At 43.3% G+C, this 20,657-nt stretch overlaps 1 protein-coding gene across 2 annotated transcripts in view; it reads right to left on the bottom strand.

Annotated features, from left to right (window-relative positions):
* Positions 1–20,657, bottom strand: part of Ndf (Nucleosome-destabilizing factor) — a 108,543-nt gene that overhangs the window by 545 nt on the left and 87,341 nt on the right. For both annotated transcript variants that reach the window (XM_037428899.2, XM_037428898.2), the window contains 5 exons: positions 16,871–16,981; positions 16,142–16,243; positions 13,534–13,696; positions 9,721–9,900; positions 2,009–2,133 (listed from right to left, as the gene is read on the bottom strand). In XM_037428899.2, coding sequence (XP_037284796.2) covers positions 2,009–2,133; positions 9,721–9,900; positions 13,534–13,696; positions 16,142–16,243; positions 16,871–16,981 — 681 coding nt within the window. The remainder of the gene's footprint in view (positions 1–2,008; positions 2,134–9,720; positions 9,901–13,533; positions 13,697–16,141; positions 16,244–16,870; positions 16,982–20,657) is intronic.

Below are 20,657 nucleotides of genomic sequence, written 5' to 3'. Positions count from 1 at the left end.
CTGTAGATAAAGATGTCTCGCATAAGCTGCGCATTTCATAAAAATATAGTTACTGGATTGGAACCACTCAAATTGTACTTGAAGGTAGAAATTTAAAGGCAAATCGTAGAGCTCCGATTATGTGAAGTATTGGCGTTTAAGGGCCAGTCAGCAGGTTCCAAGCTTTTTTTATACCCCCCAAAACAAGCTCGGTAATTCGTAGAGTAGACTGCAGCGATCTCGTTTTTTGAACATTACAGAGTTGCGCGCCACGCAGAACCTCCATTTCGAAAAACAATTCTCGCGCTCCTTTCATACGCCTGACCACGCACGCACTGTGATGACAACTCGGCGATCGGCGACGTGACGCAGCGAGCAGTTCGGCGATTGGTCTTAACCAGGTCTCAACAAACAGTAGTGAAGTCAACGACAGTTCCTGTTCCTACCCAGAGTCTACGATAGAGCTATTCAATCATACCAGTTGCGAAACTCCCCATAGGCTCTACGCATCGAAATCGGGACACTTCACTGACGCAGTTTTTAGGAGTTAACAGATTGCTGCGCCACCTGTTGATCAGCACACCCACTATTAAGTGCTTCATTTGTGTTTTGTACAGCTGCTCTCAGATGGCAAAAACAGTTTGCAAAAAAATAATAAAAAAATAAATAAGGAGGGCCAACTTTATGTCCGAGCTTTCGAACATAAGTTTTGCTGTAAATCGATGACTGCAGCTAATCAAGCGACTGGGCTGCAGACAACCATCGGCACTGGGTAAACGTTAAACAACTAGGCATCGCAGCAAGTCGAAGTGCATTGCGACTGATCGAGTTCGCTGATGACGTCACTAGCTGACGTCTTGTCACATTGCCGAAGTGGGTGGAGTCACGACAGGCCACACCTTCTCCTCCCCCTGAAGGAGAAGCATGACGATTTTTAAACAGCTGAACGCGATGTTCTAGCCCCCCTAACTTCCTTAATATAGCACGTATTCACAAAATTCTTGTGGCAGCATGTTCACGAAGTAAATTGCACATATTTCCCTTTACAACAATTTTTGGACCTTGGGGTTGTTTACTGCCCTTTAAAACCCTGACACCATGACTGAAAAAGATGATGTGACGCTAAAGCACTCACCAGCAGACTCACTTGGAATCGGGCCAAGCTGTGAATCTGAATCAGTTCAGCTGAGCAATTTGTTGGCGAGCTTGGGTACGAGTGTGTTTGATTGATAAAAATTATTTTATAAGCCCGGATTCAAGTGAGCCCTTAGAGCAAAATATATTTGCTGAGTGACTCTGAGTGACCTTCAGTTTTTTTTTTTACCGACTTATGGCTGCATCTACTACCTCACTAGTAAGAAGCTAGCATTTTACATGACAATAACCAAATTTATGCAAAAAAAGTACAGAGATGTTGCTGTGTTGAGGTACTTCAGAGCTAGCCAGCATTATGTGTCTGTGCACGAATGTTCGTTTAGATGGTGGCGCTACTTCAATATCGCTGATGCATTCCGCTGGTATACTGTGTATCCCACCGAGATTGCAAGCTACACTCGGATCTGCCAATTTAGCGACAAGACTACCTGCTGACCGAATGCATCAGGTGTCGGCAACCTCCTGCTCACTTGGCAGTACCATGAGGTGCCCGGCACCTCATGAAACCCCCCGCCCTCTTTCCTTTGCTACTTCCTATTGGAGGCTGACATCGTAGTTTTGACATAAAATAGGATTTTCACTAGTTACCTATGCTTCCATTGCAACTTTGTGACATGCACGCTGAAAATAAACATGACTTTTATAAGTCTCATAAACAAGGGTCGATTTGCCTAATTTTTATGCTGTGCTTGCAAATCCACCCCGTCCCCCCACGTTTTCATGCAGCCACACGCTGTCTTGGCCCTCCGCCTCAAAAGGTTGCGAACACTTGGAATACACCGTAAGTATTGCGTCATCATTAACAAGCCCAACAAAGTGCCCTTGAATTAGTTCGATCAGATGGTGTTTGTTGCCCCGTGGAGCGGACTCTTACCTCATTTGCTGCCGCTGTGACTGGTAAAGGCTGTTCCAACTGGTCACCAATGCCAATGGCAAGGCAGAGGTCCTTTTGAAGGTGCTGTAGAGGCATGTTGGTGGCAAAGGTGCCTTCAATAATGGCTGGAAGAAAATGCATCAAATTCAGCAAGAAGATTTCACAGTACACGACTGCATAATGCAAGCGCTTCAATTTGAATGAAGGCACACCCACTGCAATTCTGCTATTGCTGATGGTAATGTCCAACTGATGTCGTCTGCTACAATATGTGTTAAAACTAGCAATTTTAATCCCATTCCATGCAACGTACGAAGCAGCTTGATGCCTTCCATATACAGTGTAAAACTTCATTTCAAAACACTGTCTCTCTTGCATAGTATAACTCAAGAAATATGCTTAAAAAATGGGACTGTAGTTAATATGCAAGAAAATAATATAGCTATGTCAAGGCACGCATGTGTGATGATTAAGTTTCGGTTTGGCCGCCGTTGCATACTAAAAAGTGTGAAGGAATAGAAAGACCAAGTTGGGTGAATGGCCATCACCACATTCGATCAGGTAGTTCGGAGTTCGAACCCAGTGTGCTAGGCCAGGCGTGCTATGTGGGCCCACAAGGATGGCATCACGTAGAAGTAGCCGTCACAAGCACCTGCAAAGTGCCTGTTTGCTTGACCAAGACAAGTAGGTCATGGTATTGCCTAGTGCCCATGTTTGTCACAATGGCGATTGTCAACATCTTCAGGACATCACTGTTTCCAAGTGCGGCTCGACCAATTCGTCGTGCTGCCTGGCGCTTGTCTTCATCGCAACGGCACGAATGAGTGGTCGTCTACCTCATATGCATTGGGTCACGAGCATGCGGTGCCGTGCATTTTAAAGCATGGGCATGATTGAAATTTTCCCAAGACTATTTACTTAATAAAAAAAAAAAACCCTGTAAGCTAGGACTGCGAAACACAGTTCTGATAAGCAGCCATCGGCTACAAGTCTTATGTGCAGACAGCCTTTACAGAGGAAGATTTCCAATACGGTGAGAGGCTTGTTCAGTAGCAAAAAGCTCCCAATGAGACACCTGACACAGCTGTCCGCCCGAATAACAAAGTTTTTTTGCCTAAAAGCTGATCTCCATGCGTTGCCTGTCCCGAAAATGAAGCTGATTCACTCTAAACTTCCAAGTTTTTGAGCTTTGATTGTTCAAACGAATATAAACTAGCTTATAGTGAACCTCCATATAACGAATTCCTCGATATAACAATGTTTTTCTATTCCCCGTCGTTGCTCCATAGTTTGTAACAAAGTAACAGGGGAGACAACCTTGATATAACGAATTTTCTACACATTTTGGTATTTGGTTTGAGCATGCATCTTTCACGGCTGCCCCACTACCGCCGACGAAGCAGCCGCAGCGCCCCAGGAGAGAACGAGCACTCGTTATTGTGCTCAAGTGAGCGAGTGAGATTGGCAGGCAGGCAGGCCTGCACCCCATGAGCCGGCGTTGCCGTCGTTCTCACCGCCGTGGGCGCATGTGTAGGTGTGCCCCCCCTCCCACTCCAAACCAAAATAATAATAATAATAATAATAATAATAAAAAATGACTTTTGCGCATTGGCAGGTGCCATGATTTCATTTAGCATCACATATGGGCTGCGCTGCATATGGAGGGCGATTTACCGAAGAGTTATCCGCGGTATCCGTGTCTGTGCCCGTGTCGCTCGCTCTTCGTTTTCGACGCCGTGCACGTGCATAGTTTCACTGCGTGCTTGATGTCGCCCCCGACGACGTTCAGCTTTGCTTTTTTCAATTGCAATAGCAATTATATGGACAGTCTAAGCTGCTTTTTTGCCGTTGCCGCCGTCATTCACTGTATATGTGTACGTACCTATATACGTATATGAAAACTGAAAAAAAAAAAAAAAAAAACCCGCCCACGCTTGGCGCCCAGCTCGTCACGATATGCCGAGGCACGCTTATCTCCCATGCGTACTTTGCCCCGCGAGGGGAGGGGGAGGGTTAGATTCTTGTGTGTGTGCGCGCGCTTACACTTGGGTAGGGACAATCGTGCGTCTTCGACTTTAATTGGAACGATTGCGTTTAGTTGCCGGGCGCACAAAGATCACTTTGCTCGCTGGAAAGGCGCCGTTTGCGAAAAGAGCGCACTTTTCAAACACAGTGAAGTAGCAACTACGGCACTTGTTCGCACTCATATCTGTACCTGTGATTACGTTTTGTGCCTCGTTTTCGTTTAAACAGCGCCTTGAGTGTTGAGGGGTAAACATTGTTAGTTCGCTCTCGTCCAGTGTATGTTGTTTTCGTGCGTCATTATTGCATGAGCAGCGTGCTGCACGTTTCGATCTGCTTGCCGTTCTCAACACACATTTTAACTAGTTGCTATCGCATTCATTGCTTCGCCCTTGCGGCGAAACTGAGACTTTTCTTAAATTCGGACAATCGGGATGTCAAAATAGGCGCTTATGGAAACCCTCTGAGACCACGATAAAGACGGATCTTCAGGGGTCGACTCGTCACGCGCTTCTGCCTTGCCGCGAGTTCGCAAACTTGTAGCTTTCGCGATGACCCGATTAGTTCTAGCACGGCCACTGGCTGTGGTTTTTTATCCAGCGGTCGTGGTTCTGGAAACTTGACAGCGCGTTGAATGCAATGCAATGAACGCGATAGCAAAAAATTGCAATGTTATAAGAAGTAAGGCTGGAAGCCAACTCTTTTGGGTCGAATATCGCGGAACTTCTACAACACTGTGTGAGCATATACGACCGCTCCAGGGAGAAGTGCTCTTTTCATGCAGTTGTGTTGAAACCGCACTGATACTCGCCGAGATGGCAAGCGCGCCAGTGATCTCGACCGCCCTTATAATCCAAGTACATTATTGCTACTCAAACGAGATCCCCCATACCCCCCTATACCCATGCTGTTTCATGCTCGTTCAAGACAGGTGGTTAACTTTCTGTTGGAGCATTCAACCGCAGTTCTAACACGCAGGAGATGTTATCTTATGCACTTTCGAGGCGATACGGATGGGCTAACTCATTTGTTCTCTGCTTCAGCAGCGCTCGCGCGCTTTTACCCGCTCGTAAAAGTTACAATGCGCAGGGACATGTTATCAATTTGAACTTGTTACGGAACATGGCAGCGACGGCAAAAACCCACCGACAGTGTCCATATAATTGCTATCGCAATAATAACGCAGTTTTTTACTGTAAAATAAGTGTTTGGGTTAGATTTGCTTTCAGTCACCCTTTTGTTTTTAATTTGCGCATTTATTTTTCAAATTTTTGCGCAAAACCTGCATATAACAAAATATTCTTTCTAACGAATTTTTCTGGAGATTTATAACTTTGGTTATATCCAGGTTTAAAGCAGCACTGACATCAAATTTACTCATGCCAATATTTTTGCGTCAGCGAGTAGCTCTTGACCCCGTAGCAACGATTCGCGACCTAAATCGCAACTGAGGGCGAATTACTACTATCTCTTTTAGTGATTTATAATACTGAAATCTAGCACTATTCAAAAACGGCTGGCTATCCCACCATTTTTAGTGCTGGGAGCACCAGCAGTGGCGCTACCTGGTGGTCACCTCCAAATCACACCACAGCTGACCACTTCTCCACAGAAAAGAGTGACGTCAGACTCAGCTGCTCCACAAACATTTCGTCTGCTAGGCGGACACGTTCAGTCATGCCTTGTTACCTGCATTGCTGTCGTCGCAGTACAAAGTGTCGACTCGGGTTCAATACGATAGTCTGGAGCTTGGAATACCCGCGATTCGCGACTTCGCGCATTATTTTTGCTTCGATCGACCTTTTGCATAACAGTGATGTCGAAATGGATGCCGTTTCAAGCAGCACTGCAGAGGTGCCTGAGGATGCACGCTTCAGTCATGTTCGCTCGTGTGTCTCAGTTAGCCATAGTGGTGTGTTTTGGCGTGCAAAGCTTTCAGGTATACGCAGAGGAGTCAATGCTATATAGCTATCGCGAATGAGCATCAGCAGAGAAATAGAATACGTTTCCTGCTTGTCGGGTTCTTTTTTGTGCCTCCAGATTGCCCCACCTATCTAGCCTCTCGCGGTTAACACGGTATTGCCACTTTTACATGGACGCAAAGTCTAAAGACGAACTAAAATTCACCGATACCTGCGTGTTACTTGTTCGATGATATCCGACTACACGCTCTTCCACTTTTGATAGCTTGTGGTCGTGTTGATGTATAAACACATACGCGATATGAAAAGACACCCTCACTGCTTTTTTTCCGTGCTTCGAACTAGACGACTGCAATTCACCTGCAACTCACAACGATTCCCCGACATGCTAACCGACAAGCACACATTTAATCATGCTCTTTTCTTTCTCCATTCTTTTAAAGGTGGTTTTTCTCTTGATAACTTCACGAAATCTTTCAAACCGGTGCGACGAAGATCTGACGCGACGAGCGAGTGCGTTTTTGCGCTTCGGCACCACGATAAGAGCACCCGGATCGTACACGTCATCGCTACTAGGGCATCGTCACTCAGAATGGTATGGTATTTGAGGAATGTATCACACCAAACATGTAGCACTAGTGTCGATATTGCAGAGCAGTCTATTTTCCGTTTTTTATCCTAAGCTTTTTTTCTCCTTAGCTCTGACATCGAATTAAAATAACTTCCTTGCAACAAATGTTGTTCAAATATGGCCAAGTAGACCTATGCATAGCAAGTGATCGAATGATGGGTACATCTCGATCTTGAAATTCGATGTCAGTGCTCCTTTAAATGTAGTACAGAATTTGAATTCACTTCGATGTGAATTTAAATTATTGAAAACTTCGAAGTGTTCGGAATGAACGAATCCTGCAAAATGATGACCAAATGACTCTCCCCTATCCTCTACAATAAAGGGTAACCCAACCGGATCTGAGGAAAGACCCCTTTCTCGGTATTTTACGGTCATCATCATCATCAGCCTGATTACGTCCACTGCAGGACAAAAGCCTCTCTTATGTTCTCCCAGTCAACTCGGTAGGTGTATATATCATTAGTCTGCATGTAAGCCCCTGTAAAAATGGTTTACTGCACTAGTAGTGCTAAGCCATGAAAACACTATTCGAGGGGAAAATCATCTTGCCAAAAAGTCCCATTTCGAAGTTAAATTATAATAATGGTAATAACAATAATAATAACTTCTTTGTTTCCATCAACGATGAAGGAGACCGAGCGTTAAAGTCGCTTGAAAAAAAAGCAACCTGACAGGGGCCCGCAGCCACCTCTGCAATGCAGGCAGTGGCAGCACATATGATAAGACAGAAACAAACAAACAAAAAAAATTACGGTTAATTCATACATGAACAGTTACATCAGCATATTTAACTTATTGCCCCCACATCAATTCACCATGCCCATTTCAGCAGTTTAAAAGCTTGTTATGCTGGCTTATATGCCCCAAGTATAGTAAATTTTACAAAGTAACATATTTTATAGGTTATCACTTGCGCTCTGCCAATAGTCAAATCCGGCTACTATTCGAAGTTGTTTCTACTTCCTTTGAGCTAAAAGAATGGCATTTGTAGAGGCCTTGCATCAATTTTTAAAATATATTTTGCAGATCAGTTGGGTAATGACAAATATGCCCACTTTTTTTTTTTCAACTTAAAATTATTCGAACCAAGTCACTGTTCGCTTCGAAATCGCTTCAAACCTAAAATTTACTATTTGCACAACCCTAAAGTTGACCCATCACAACCCCATTTCCTTTTTATGGACTTGTGTCCATTTCCCCAATGTCCAGGGAGCAGATGTTGCCTTGTGCTTTGAGGTGGTGCCAAAGGCAATAAAACATTTTGTATTGTGTAGAGATGACGCTTCACAATCGGCTGCATGGCGTTTTTGCTAGTAGTGCATGTGTAGAGTTGCACATATGCTTATGCAGGTGACGGCGTACATACCCTGTGGTTTGCTAAGCCTGAATCCCCATTGGTCTCCCCTCCAATGAGTCTGGAGGTTTCCAAATGTAAATGGCGAACATTTCCCATGAAATGAAGGTTTTGATGATATATTTTGCAGAGAAAGAATAAAAGCCCTCAAGGATAAGGTGTCAAGCTGACATGAAGGATTGCACACACCTGGAAAATTTTAAGTGTAAATACTTGCCAAACAAGAGTTTCGGTAGTTGCGAAATACACCTTCCACAGAGTCGTTTCAGACACTAATGAACGCCATCCCAACGAAAGACTCCATGCCAATGCTTAATGTAAATGAGGTTCCCCTAAAAAACCACCCCCAACAACTATTTCACATTTCAAGCAAATGCGCACATAGAGTTCGTGGAAATAGAGTGTGCCATCCCCTTTGGCACCTCATTCCCCAGCTAGCGTGAGTGCTGGCCCCAGGCGGCTTTAGCACCAGGAATATGACCATTGTGGTTTCGCCACCAGGCGGCGCAAGCCATGCGTCGCTTTTCCCTGCACGGAGACACGCGCTCAAACATGTCCGGATAATGCCTTTGCCTTCTCGTTCCACTAGTACATGTCACCATGACGTAACTGAGCTTGGCCTAGCCTCACTGGCCGCAAGTGACAACCCCCTGTCTTAAGGGCTTGCTAGACTGGCAGATGCTCACAGGCCTGCACAAGAGGTGGACATGCTACTCTAGCAGGCAGCTTCTTGTATATGCGTACGGCTCCTGCCCTTAGCGTAGGGCCTCCCAGCCGTAGCGTATGCAGGCAAGTGTACTCTTGTTCGGTCTACCAGGGTTTCTCCGCTGGCCCACAACTCCGTGATTATTGCACTGTGCGGTATCTTGGGTTAATAAATCTCAATTTGTTGACGACCCGCCTCGTGTCAGAGAATCAACGAAACCTGCTGTAGCGTCTCAGTGCGCGATGGCAGCGGAGAACGTTGCATCCATTCTCGATCACGACATAGGGTAAACTGCTCTAGCAAACCTATCCCTATTAGTTCAGAATGTAAAAAGTAAAAACAGCCCAAAGTAGACAAGACAAACGAAGAAACACACAGGACGAGCGCCGACTATCAAACAAATGTTTTATTGCTTTGATGTAATATGAAGGAAAAGGTAAAACAAGTTACGTGAAACTTTTCCTCGCACTTTTTCTACTTTATATTGCACTAAAGCAACAAAACAGTCAGTTGATGGTCGGCGCTCATCCTGTGTGTTTCTTCATTCGTGTAGTCTATTTTTATCTTTTACAATGGTTGACCAGCTAGGCCAACAAAATACACTTCTGAGAGTTTAGAATGCCATCATATGCCATCATGATGAACAATGCCAAATGCAGCAATGCTATGTGTTCCAAGAAACAATTGCTTGTCCTCACTAGGCAATTCAGTAATGACCAGCACTGGCCATGATGTCACCATTTGCATCTGGTGATGTCATACACTAAGAGAATGTCATATACAAAGGTCACGTCATTCGCAAACAGCTATTCCTCCTTGCACAGCAGAAAGAGCTTTGCTCGGGAGAAAAGATGCGCCTATGATGAACAGAGCTTATTGAAGAAAGGACAGAAGCTAGTGGCAGGCACTTCTGGATCGTCCAATGCAAACAACTCTGCTATAATGCCACAGTTATGAAGAATTCGTACAGAAACATGTTTTTTGAAAATGCATGTACAACTGCAACACCCAAAACTAAATTTTGACCTCCAGGCGACTTAGGCATCCTTTATTAAGCCATGAGAAAACTCTCACCTTGGCCTTTCTGACTGATGACTGCTGAGTTGAGGTCGCCCAGTTCAAGTATCTCCAGTAGATCTTTCTGCGACAGCTCAGCCCGGTCGCACAGAGCCATAGCTTCTGCGAGACCCGCTAATGTTGTCCCCAGGAGCATGTTCAGGATGAGACTCATCTTGGAGCCATTTCCCACCTCCCCTGCACACAAAGCAATATCCATGCTCAGTGGCACTCAGCACATTCTCCATGAAGGTTGCTCTGAATACTCCACAGTCGAATATGAAGCAAATGCTGTTGGTTCCAAACCACTAACATGGTTGGCAGCAGGGTGGAACACAAAGTATCAAAAACAAAAGACCATTTACAAAACATTTTACAAGCACAAACGCATGGCACCTTAACACATGCAGACACCCACACACCCAGGCATGAGCATGTACAGCACCAAACGTGAAGCGCTGTACGTGTTTGGCTGGGTGACTGTGTGCTGCATGTGTGAAGGTGTCATGTCTTTGCACTCTCATTATTTTTTTGGAAACGATCTACCAAGAACTGTTCTTTTACATAACAAAAGACAATGGCAGGAAAAGCGGGTATACAACCAAATGGCACGAACACACAATTGCACAGCACGAACACATAAAAGGAGTATTTTGTATATAGTAGGTGTGTGCAAATATTCAAAATTTAAGATATTTTCTTAATATAGTCTTTGCTGTTTTATTTGATACGCACTAGATTTTTTACTATTCGCACTTCCCAATGACATACACAGTCAATGTCAGACTAGAAATGATCTCATTCAAATTTTCAACATGCTTCACTTCATCACACTATCATATTGCGGCATAGCTGTCCTTTATGCTTCGCTATGGCTGCATGTATCGACTTTACAAAACTCTTCTTCTAACATGAAGATGATAGATAAGGCAGAAGTGGGGGCTCAATTAAGGCTGTTTCGGACCTGAAATTTGAGCAGCAAGTCCGAAAAATCAGATGCCAAAGATTTTTGGAATTTAAAATTTCAAATGTTTTTAAATACATATGAAAGTTTATGAGGCGGATTTAAAGCTCTGCACTGGAAGAGAACATAAGCTTGTTTGCCACATCAGTTTGACAGAAGGTAAAAGAGGAGGGGCTTAGGAAATAGCATCTTTGCCATTCACGTGTAAAAGTGTTGTTCGTAACACCAAATCATGCACATAAATAGAATGTGGCCTCTGCATTGCCTCATTCTTGGTAAGACAACTATGAAACACCACCCCACCAGCACTTCATTAACCTAGTGAAAAGAAACACATGTTGAAGAAGACGGGCAAATTGAGTAAATGGTGAGGTTTTACGGTAAAAATATAAAAACAGCACTTTTTTAAACACAAAATGAAGGAAAATGGGACGCACATGGCACTGAACTTGCAACTGGTCTAACGAAACAATGACACATACTTTTTCCCTCAAGGCGAGTGCACGTGCTTATTGCCAAAAATGATTCACACGTGAAACCGTGAGGCACATCCTCATGCGTGCTCCTTCGTCACTACTGCTTAACAGGCCCATTTCCTTTGACGATAATGCCAGGGAAGGTTTGCTAATGCAATCCCTTGCTTTCCCTGAAATGTGGAATGCCTCAGCCACGTTTATTTTGTGGCTGTCATTATGAATAAGATTTTTGTGTCAACAGAAAAACGACACACACTGACACTAAGAACGGTGCTTGAAAAAGTTAGTTGATTTCTTTTGTAATGAATACTTGTGTTCAACGAGTCTCATATTCATGCACTGGTACGTTCGCCCTATATATGTACATCTGCATGACAAAGGTATCTGGTACACAAAAACGATTTTACATGGTCCTAACTTGATAACATTTTTAGTAAAGCAGCTTGTGCTTTTTCGCGATGCCTCTATCTTCCTTTGACCTGCAGCTCCCACCTTGCCCACTTTATTAGGAGCAGAAAACAGTGCCTCAACACTATACCAGGCCCCTACTTTCCGAGACTTGCGGGAAAAAAAAAATACACACACAAGGCATACCTTTTGATAACTGTCATCAATATTAATGCACTGCTCTAAGTAGAACTTTGACAGTTTCAATGTTTTCATTAATCATTGTAGGATAAGCGAGTTGATACCAGTCAGATTATTATTCATTGCACTAATGCTAACATCCGTTTACTGGGTTATAGCTGTAAATCTATTCTGAAGCGAAACTCTGACTTCCTGTACTTTCCCAGTCTCAGTGCTAGCTCATTATTGGCTTCTTGCCTATCAGTTTCTGCCATTGCTTTCTTACGACTAGGCGAGTTCGAGCCCTTACCATTCTGCAGTCACTACATTCGATCTTGACAACCATTTTCACATCCTGTACAATGCCCAAGTGTGCACACAGAATGAAGTCCATTTCCTTTTTGGTTTCTCCGTTAAGACTCTTCCACATCCACTTACAGATAGCCAATTTTCTATAGAAGGTATTCGAAATTCGTAAATTATTACATCCTGCGAACTCTACTATTAACTTCCCTCTGGCATTCTTAGAGCAGATGCCATCTTCCCCCCCTGCATGGTCTTCAGCCTGCTTTTTGCCTACCTTGGCATTAAAGTCAAGCTATTGGCAAAGTATACTGTGTTTTCACTTTATTAATTGCTGTCTAAGTCTTTATAGCAACGGTATAAAAATTAATGACGATGATGGTTGAATGCAGCCGCATAGGCCTGTACCACCTTCACCTTCTACCTCTCATTAGACTTAATTACGGTACTCATGGTCTTGACACGTTCGCACAATGTGATGACAGTGGGGTGGCCCAGGGTCTGTAAAGTACCCACACTCACCCAATAAAGCTTTTCTTCCTCCTCCTTGCCACACACTCACAAACGCTATAGTATACCTCTATGTTGCCAGTTATATTTTTATAAATAAGGAACCTCCTCCCTAGCTCTTTTCTGCCACACCTACCTAAGCCACGATAGCATAGGACGTGTCCGCTCCTAAGCAGTGTATAAGCCTTATGTGTCCTCTTGAATTCACTGAGGCCTATTATATTTCATTTAACACCTTCTAACTCCTCAAATAACACAGCTAGACCCGCCTTACTAGATGACATTCTAGCGTTAACCATGGTAAAGTTCAGATTCCGATGGAGGCATGCCCAGACCCAAAGATTCTTAGCACCCTCTGCTGCATTGCAGGTCTGACCACCGCCCGAGTCAGTTGCTTCACAGCTGCTAGGGACTGAAGGCCGAGGATTAATGTGGGAAGTTGTGGCCAAGTACTGCACCAGATTGGTCGATTCTGCTCTGGAGAGGGAATGCATTACTGGCAGTGGTCGTCAGTGAAGCCGCACCCCAGGCCTTTGCCATACTATTAAATACCAAGTTTTATTTTCTTGCTTTCTGCTGTTCCTGTAATAAACAACACTAAAGCTATGTTTCATTTTTTATTAACAAGAGGCCTCCTGACATAGTCATCTTAGTGCCATGAATGCAAATATTTTAAAGAGCTGTGCGCATGCACACTTCTTAATGATTTTCTCCTTTACATGCTACTTCAGACATTCTGACGCCTTCGTAGCTCCAAATGAAAGCGAGCAGCCATCACTCCTCCAGTGTTGATGAGAAAACTCTCTTAACTTCGATAAAGACACTAACAGTTAATTAATTTTGCAAAACAGAAATGCCAGATACACTGATCCAAAAGAGTGCTACGGCACACACTGATCACGAAAGTCATTCATTGCCTCTATAGGTTTTCAGGTACTGTCAGCCACCAGTAAATTGTGAAAATAAATTGAACGTCACTACACATATCTTAGTTGAAAGGCATCCACTTACCCAAGTAGAATGCATGCCTGCCAATAGCCTCGAAGCAGCTGGCACAGTCGTTGAAAAGTGATCGGTCACCAGCGGCCAGGATGATGAGGGTACCATCCTCGGCAGGCTTTTTTGAGCCTGAGACTGGTGCTTCCAGGTACCGCCCACCTCTGAGCATGATAGCCTAGAATCAAGGATTACGTTACATGTGAACAGGATTCTTACAGCAAGAGATTGAAATTAAAGTCTAGGTATATCTTAGCCTCTATATTGACAGAGATAATGCGTTTAGTGATGCATGTTTCTCTGATGCCGAAGCTGCTGTTTGAAATACCTGACATGTGTGCCACATCCTAGTTTCTGGCATTACCCTCCTACAACTGCTGTGATTTCTTTCAACTGCCTTTACTATTGCCCACTCTACGAGTCAGACAAGAACCTAAAATTGAAACCAGTAAGTTCCAGTTTCGTTCCGATGGCAGAGAAATAAAAGTCTGGGTTTGTCAAAGCTGAATTCCATTTGGTTCAACACCCTAATTATCACCAGAGAACTTCCTGTAGCTGATGCACAAGCACCAAGGCTGGTTGTGTTTTTTGGCCAAGCTGCAACATTGTTTGCCAACTGTTAAAGGGCCAGTTACCAGGTTCACACTTTTTTTCTACACCCCTAAACAAGCTTGCAAAGTTGCACTATAGATCATGATGATCACATTTTCTAAATATTACAGCGCTGAAAGCTGCGCAAGTCCATCCGTTTCAAAAATCAATTTCCATGCTTCTTTCCTTTGTTTCACTAATCTCCCTCGTACGCACGGAGACGTAAATATTGCCCATGGGCATCTCAACGAACGACAGAGCTCCTCAATATGTTCTTTGCCCTACAATACGGCGCCCTGGCCCTGTGGTAATGCAGTTTTGTAGAGCGCGAGACTACCGAGAGAAGCTGTATTGCCAGAATGAAAGCTTTCAAGACAAAGAAGCACCCCGCTACTATATCGCCAGGCTTAGGGTGCTCCTCGCATCGCGCTTCCTCTCTGCGCAACTATGAAACATGCTCATATGGGGAAAGCCGTGCTCAGTTGTTGGTTGCACATCGACGAGGTTTCGCTGACACTGCATCATGTTGCCAAAGTGGGCAGGAGTCACTATGACAAGCTACACCTTCTCCTTCTAATGGTGGAAAGGGGTGAAGCCAAGCGAAAATTTGAGACCAGCTGAAATGGACGTTCTAACACCTGTAACTTTCTCCTTACGGCAGATATAAAATTCTTGTGGCAGCATGTTCATGCAGCAAAAGTGTGCATATTTCTCTTCATTAAGGTAAATGCATAAGAATACATGCGCCGCTGTAGGACATTCTTGAAATGATACCAATGATGTCAGATCAACCGCCTACAATTTATCACTAGTAATCGATCTGCAGCGCTATCACACAACTGGGGAACCTATTGACACTTGCCACTTCAAGCGACCGCATGGAGCGCGCCCTTTCCTGAACCCACTGCCCAGTATATTTTTGCCCTCTTCTGAACACACTGCCCAGTATATTTTTGCCCTCTCCTGAACACACTGCCCATTACACTATAGCATTGGTGCACTCATGAGCCCCCAGTCCCCATAACTCTCGTGCCACTCGACGAAAAGATTCCGTGAAGCGGTGAAGGCACAGGTGAACATTGCATGTTTAGCAAGAAACATCAGTTTTGAGTTGTTTTCATTTTTTATAGCCCACCTAGCAGGTATTGCATGTGTCTGCTTTTTCTGGCTTAAGGATCATGCATTTCGTGGTGTGGAGGGTGGTGGAGGAGTGCTTGCTGGCTAATCACAATCAGACTGAAAAGCTGTTGAACAGGCTCTTCACATGCAATATTAATGCAGTGGAAGAAGAGCACCATCCCCAATTGCACACTTCGCATGTGGACGTAATATTAGAAAATCATCTGATCTAATTTATCAACTCTTAGCATGCCAGCACTGTAACCATGTATAAGCAATGGCATCTGATCTAATTTATCAACTCTTAGCATGCCAGCACTGTAACCGTGTATAAACAATGGCTTCACCACAGAAATTCTGGTAATTACACCCTTTTTCTTTTTTTTTGCTGCGATATCATTAACTGTACGAAAAGTACTCATCATGTTGACAAAACTATAGTTTTTCCACTGAATGTGCAAAGTAATGTGATCAGTGAGCTATCTAAAGTCACCATGTTGCAATTTCTTTCCCCATCATGCATTTTTAAGGCGGAAAACCTCGGCGATCTTTTTATGAAGATACGAGTAAGCGGCGTAAAGCTTACCATCCATTACAGAGGGCTCAGCCATCATTCATCATCAGCTTCAGCAGCAACAAAGTGACCAACTATGTAGGTACATGCACTGCTTTAAAGACGCAGTCGGTACTTAGCTAAAGTATGCACACATTCCAAAAATAAATGCAAAGACAAAAGTACTCCCATGAAGTGTTCATAGGATCGATTTAAAGCAAACCAAATACAGTTGCTAGTACAAAATGCAGATCATCATCTATAAGGCTAGACTTACTAATGAGCACAAGCCAAAGTAGCTACAATTAATCTGGATTAACTAGTATCTAATACTGCATTTGATATTAAAACAGCACTTACCTCTGATATGTCCTGCGATGTGTCAGGGTCTATAGATGTCATTTCTACATAGCCCTTGTTGTCTTTAATCTCGTGCAAAACACCACAATTGCCGAACACCATCTGGAGAGAAACAGAACAGACTTGCGATGATTACCTCCCATGTTGCGTCCACTTACATCAGTTACAACTGGCAAAGTGACGGGTTATTGTAGCAACGACTGAATAAACTTTGACATGCTTTAGAAACAATGGTATTACTACGACTTCCTTTGCTTTTCTTCGTCTAAACGGCTTCATTGCTTTGGCATTTTAAATAAGGCATCAAAATGTGCGAACATGCGTACAAGTGTAAGCCTCTTATCTGAAGAAAATTCCACATAAATCGGTCTTGTTAACCCTTTGAAGATTGAAATATTTTGCCAAGTGCAACAGTTTACGATAAATGTTTGTTAATGCGTATCCAAAAATGTTTACAGCGATTATGAAGAGAGAAAAAATATTTTCCATAGGTATAAATGCATTGTTTCCCATTGCCATAGTCAAGGTGGGGGGTTTCCATACGAGGTTTTTCAATTTTGCTTGTGTATATTTATATATGCGCACGTACAAATACACACATAAAGTAGGTTTGAACCCCTCCTTTTCTGGCCATGCCCCTGCTGTTTATTTTTGCATAATGTGTAGAATGTGCAAGTTGAAGGGCACATGAAAAAGCTGCAAGGGAAGAGAATATAAAAACTTGCTTACCTCCTTGGCTGCATGAGAATTTGATACACAGCAGAAGGTGATGTCAGATGCTGCCACAACATCGGCAGGGGTTAAACCCTTGACCGCACCCGCTTTTACGAAATCTCGGCACTGCGCATGAAGAGAAAAGCGACAGATATTTAACTAATGCGAAGTATATATAAAGGTATATATCTCCATAGTTTCATAGGTATAATAACATTATTATTAATAGCTGAGTTTTACACGACAAAACCATGAAATCATTGCGAGAGATGCCGTAGGGGAGGGCTCCGGAAATTTTGTCGGTCTGGAGTTCTTACACTGACATTGCACAGTCCAGGGGGTCACCCGTTCCACCCCTATCGAAATGCGACCGCCACGAGCGGGATCGAACCCGCGACTTTCAGGTCAGCAGCCACAAACATCTTAGATAACTAGGCAAATCCGAGTGCTACCCATCATTCACACGGTAGCCGAACCATCGCGGTGCCAGAGTCCCCTATAGCCAATGTTAAGAAACTCTAGGGTCACTCCTATGGTTTCACTCTCTCCAGTTGTGGACAGCGGCCAGACTTCTACTACAGTTTTTATGCCAATGACCGACATATAAGACAGAGGTCAACTTTTTATGGCTGTTTTTCGGGTGAAACAAACAAGCAAAAAAAGTTAAACCAATTTTCTGGTTTCTAAGGCAACATGAAGCTGTGTTTTTATCCAATAGGTGTCCTAACATATTTTACAAAACTAGAAACTGTAAGCCCCTTCAGAAATTTAAACATACATTGCAATGTTTCACTGTATTAACTTACCACCTTTACTACAAACAATACTTAGTTTGGAACGACATTAAAAATGTGCTGCGAGTAGTTTTGAGACTTTCTACTATATGTACAAAAAGTTACTTTATTACATTTCTTGTATTAGGATCCATCCTCAATAAAATGTTACTTCTTGTTTACTCAGCAGGTGTAGACCTTTTTTCCCCTCCAAAATTATTTTGATAACATGTTGATCAGCTGATGATTACTGTTAAACTGAATACTTTAATGTACATCTTTGCACATAGAAAGGAAGCGCAAAAGCCAGCAATGTTTGAAGGGGTCTTCGCACTTGATACAATAGCCTCACAGAAGCTGTATTAGCCTCGAGGTCAGAAATAGTCATTACCTAGTTTGTCTGCTAGCCACGCCATGTTTGCGTGTGGGCAAACATCATGCACATTGTCAACAGGCAGCTTATTCCACGGTTTTAGGACAGTACCAAATGCTTGACTACCTGCCTATATGATACGAAGTTTGTTAGAAATGTATCAGATCTTTGGTGGAAGAAAAAAAAAAAAACTGGCATAATTGGAGTGTTGAAAACCTAATCCAGTAGTCCCCTTGGCACTCCACACACTTCCAAAAATGGCAGCGGTGCTGCCATTCTTGGAAGCATTCTGAGAAGGCCTTATTTGGAATGCAGTTTAGCTCAGCTGTCATAGCAGCCATAAAGTCCTCCTTTGTCTGAAATCGCTCTCCTTTCAATGTCCTTTATAATAACGGTTTCGGCGCAAGCACGAAAGTGCTGGAAAGAAAGCTAACGGAAGGCGAGGAACCATGAAATTTAACCAACTAGCCCAAATAGACGTTTTTTTTTCAATGTTCTCTTGAGTTTGGGAAACAGCCAAAAGCTAAGTAGAGTAAGGAGCATGTTTAACTACTGAAGTTTGTCTTTTTGCCAACAAAGTCTTAACCAAGTGTGAGGAATGTGCAGGAGCATTGTCTTGATGGATGCGCCAGTTTCCTGGTGACCACAACTCGGATCTCTTGCGCTGCACAGCATCATGTAGGCAATGGAGGACTTCTCTGTGGTGCTTGTTGGTGATCGTTTGAGCCTACGGTGCCTACTCGTGGTGTACCACACCGCAGGAGTCGAAGAAAGCACTAAGCATCAATTTGTCATCAAATCTTGGGTCATCAGGGAATGTGAAAAAGAAGTGCTGCTGCTCACCTCATCTTCAATTTCCCAGATAGTCACACGACGGTCCCGCATCACCACCACGTTTACTTCGGCAATGACCTGGTCATTTTGGTATGTTCATGGCCAACTTGGAGCGTGGCTCGCTCTACACCAATGTGCGGCCGTCGTTAAACCGGTTGTACCACTCCCTAATCTGTGTGTGGCTCATAGCGTGATCACGGAAAACCGTCTTGGCTTACCGAATGGTTTCCACTTGGCTGTCGCCCAGTTTCTGGCAAAATTTGATTGCATGCGCTCTTATTTCAAATCCACTAAGTGCTCAAAAAAAAAAAAAAAAGTGGGGGGGGGGTCAGATACTTTTCTAAGAGACCTCGTATACATAAGTATTTCGCCTTCTAAGGCATGCTTTCAGTACGGAACTAAGTGTAATCATCGTACATCCATTCACCACCATCATTTTCATTGGGTGCTGCTTCGCCGTTCAAGCATATAACTATGTACATTTGGCGCCATCCTAAATGAAAGTGCTAAATGTCGAGGTTTGAATGTCTGATAGCTGCACTACCATTTCTTTTACAGTACGCTTTATTTTGTACCCATCTCAGTCAAATTGATTGCCTGATGTTCAATTTATCGCACTTATATACTAACATGACTAGGTATAATTTTTGCACTGTTGTCAACTTCATTTGTACTAAGGTAATACCTGGTCAGACGTTTCTTGTATTGCTTTGTAAGGCACGATGATTGTTAGGATTGCTGACTGTAATTTATGATCTTTATTTGGGAAACCAATGCATTTTTTTAAATATTCAGAGCAGTATAGTCGGCTTATATTTTTTGTATTTTCTGCACATTGTTCTGTTCACTATACCGCCCACCCCTGCCCAAAGTCTGGCATTCAGATTGGCAGTACTGTCCTAAAAAAATAAATAAATAGATGTAGTGATGCCATCTCACGAGGTGTTGCCCACGTTGAAACTCGTGTACCACAAAACACAAACTAGCATCCAGCAGAGTGACTTGTTGGGCGAGTTGGTTCATTTCTTAACGGGCTTATGGCGCGGAAAGAAAAAAGAACACAAAAGAAGGACAAGTGCATAAGAACTAGTAATGTAATTCACTAGCATCTGCAATATAGTTCAGAACAATGCGTTGGCAGGCTAGTTGGGGCGAATACATGGTGATTTTTCGTTCTAGCATGAGACAACACCACAAGAAAGACAAAACAAGATGCTGGCCTCATTTCATTTCCTAGGGGGTTGTTTTGTGCTTTAAGGAAAAAAAAAAAAAAAAAAGAGAGAGGGGATAGGGTGCAAAGAAGGTTCACAGTAAAAATACCTCAAGTCATGCAATTCCATAGCAGTATACAAAGTTATACTTTGACTGCTGTAAATCCCAAATAAGCAGCCTACCCAAGCAAGCAAGCCCCCCCGCCCAATCATCAATGCATCAATGCTTGAGCAAGAGCCTCTCCCCTCCCACCATTTTCACTGCTTTTATTTGAGCATTGAGAGTGGATAACTACAGTGAATGAATGTACCTTTAATAAAGCATTTCACTGACAGTGTAGGTGTGTACTCTTATAAAATTACACTTCTGCAGCCATCTTGAATTCTGCCAAGTACCTCCTCTGCAATTCTTGTCTGAAAATTATTTTTATCGGCGGGGTAGGGGGCTTAAAATCCCAGCGCTTGTCTAGGATATTAGGTAATACTTAACAGATGAAAAGTTGGAAACTGTCTCATCAGAGGTTCTTCAAACTGATCTACAGCTCTTATCCCTTCCAAGTTTTTGCTTTCGTTGCTTTAGAAGCTAGATAGCTTTGATTAATTAAAGAGGC

This window comes from Rhipicephalus microplus, chromosome 2 (assembly GCF_043290135.1).
Source record: "Rhipicephalus microplus isolate Deutch F79 chromosome 2, USDA_Rmic, whole genome shotgun sequence".
NCBI classification, from domain to species: Eukaryota; Metazoa; Arthropoda; class Arachnida; order Ixodida; family Ixodidae; genus Rhipicephalus; species Rhipicephalus microplus.
Note: the sequence above shows the minus strand (reverse complement) of the source record. Positions and strands in the feature narration are given on the sequence as shown.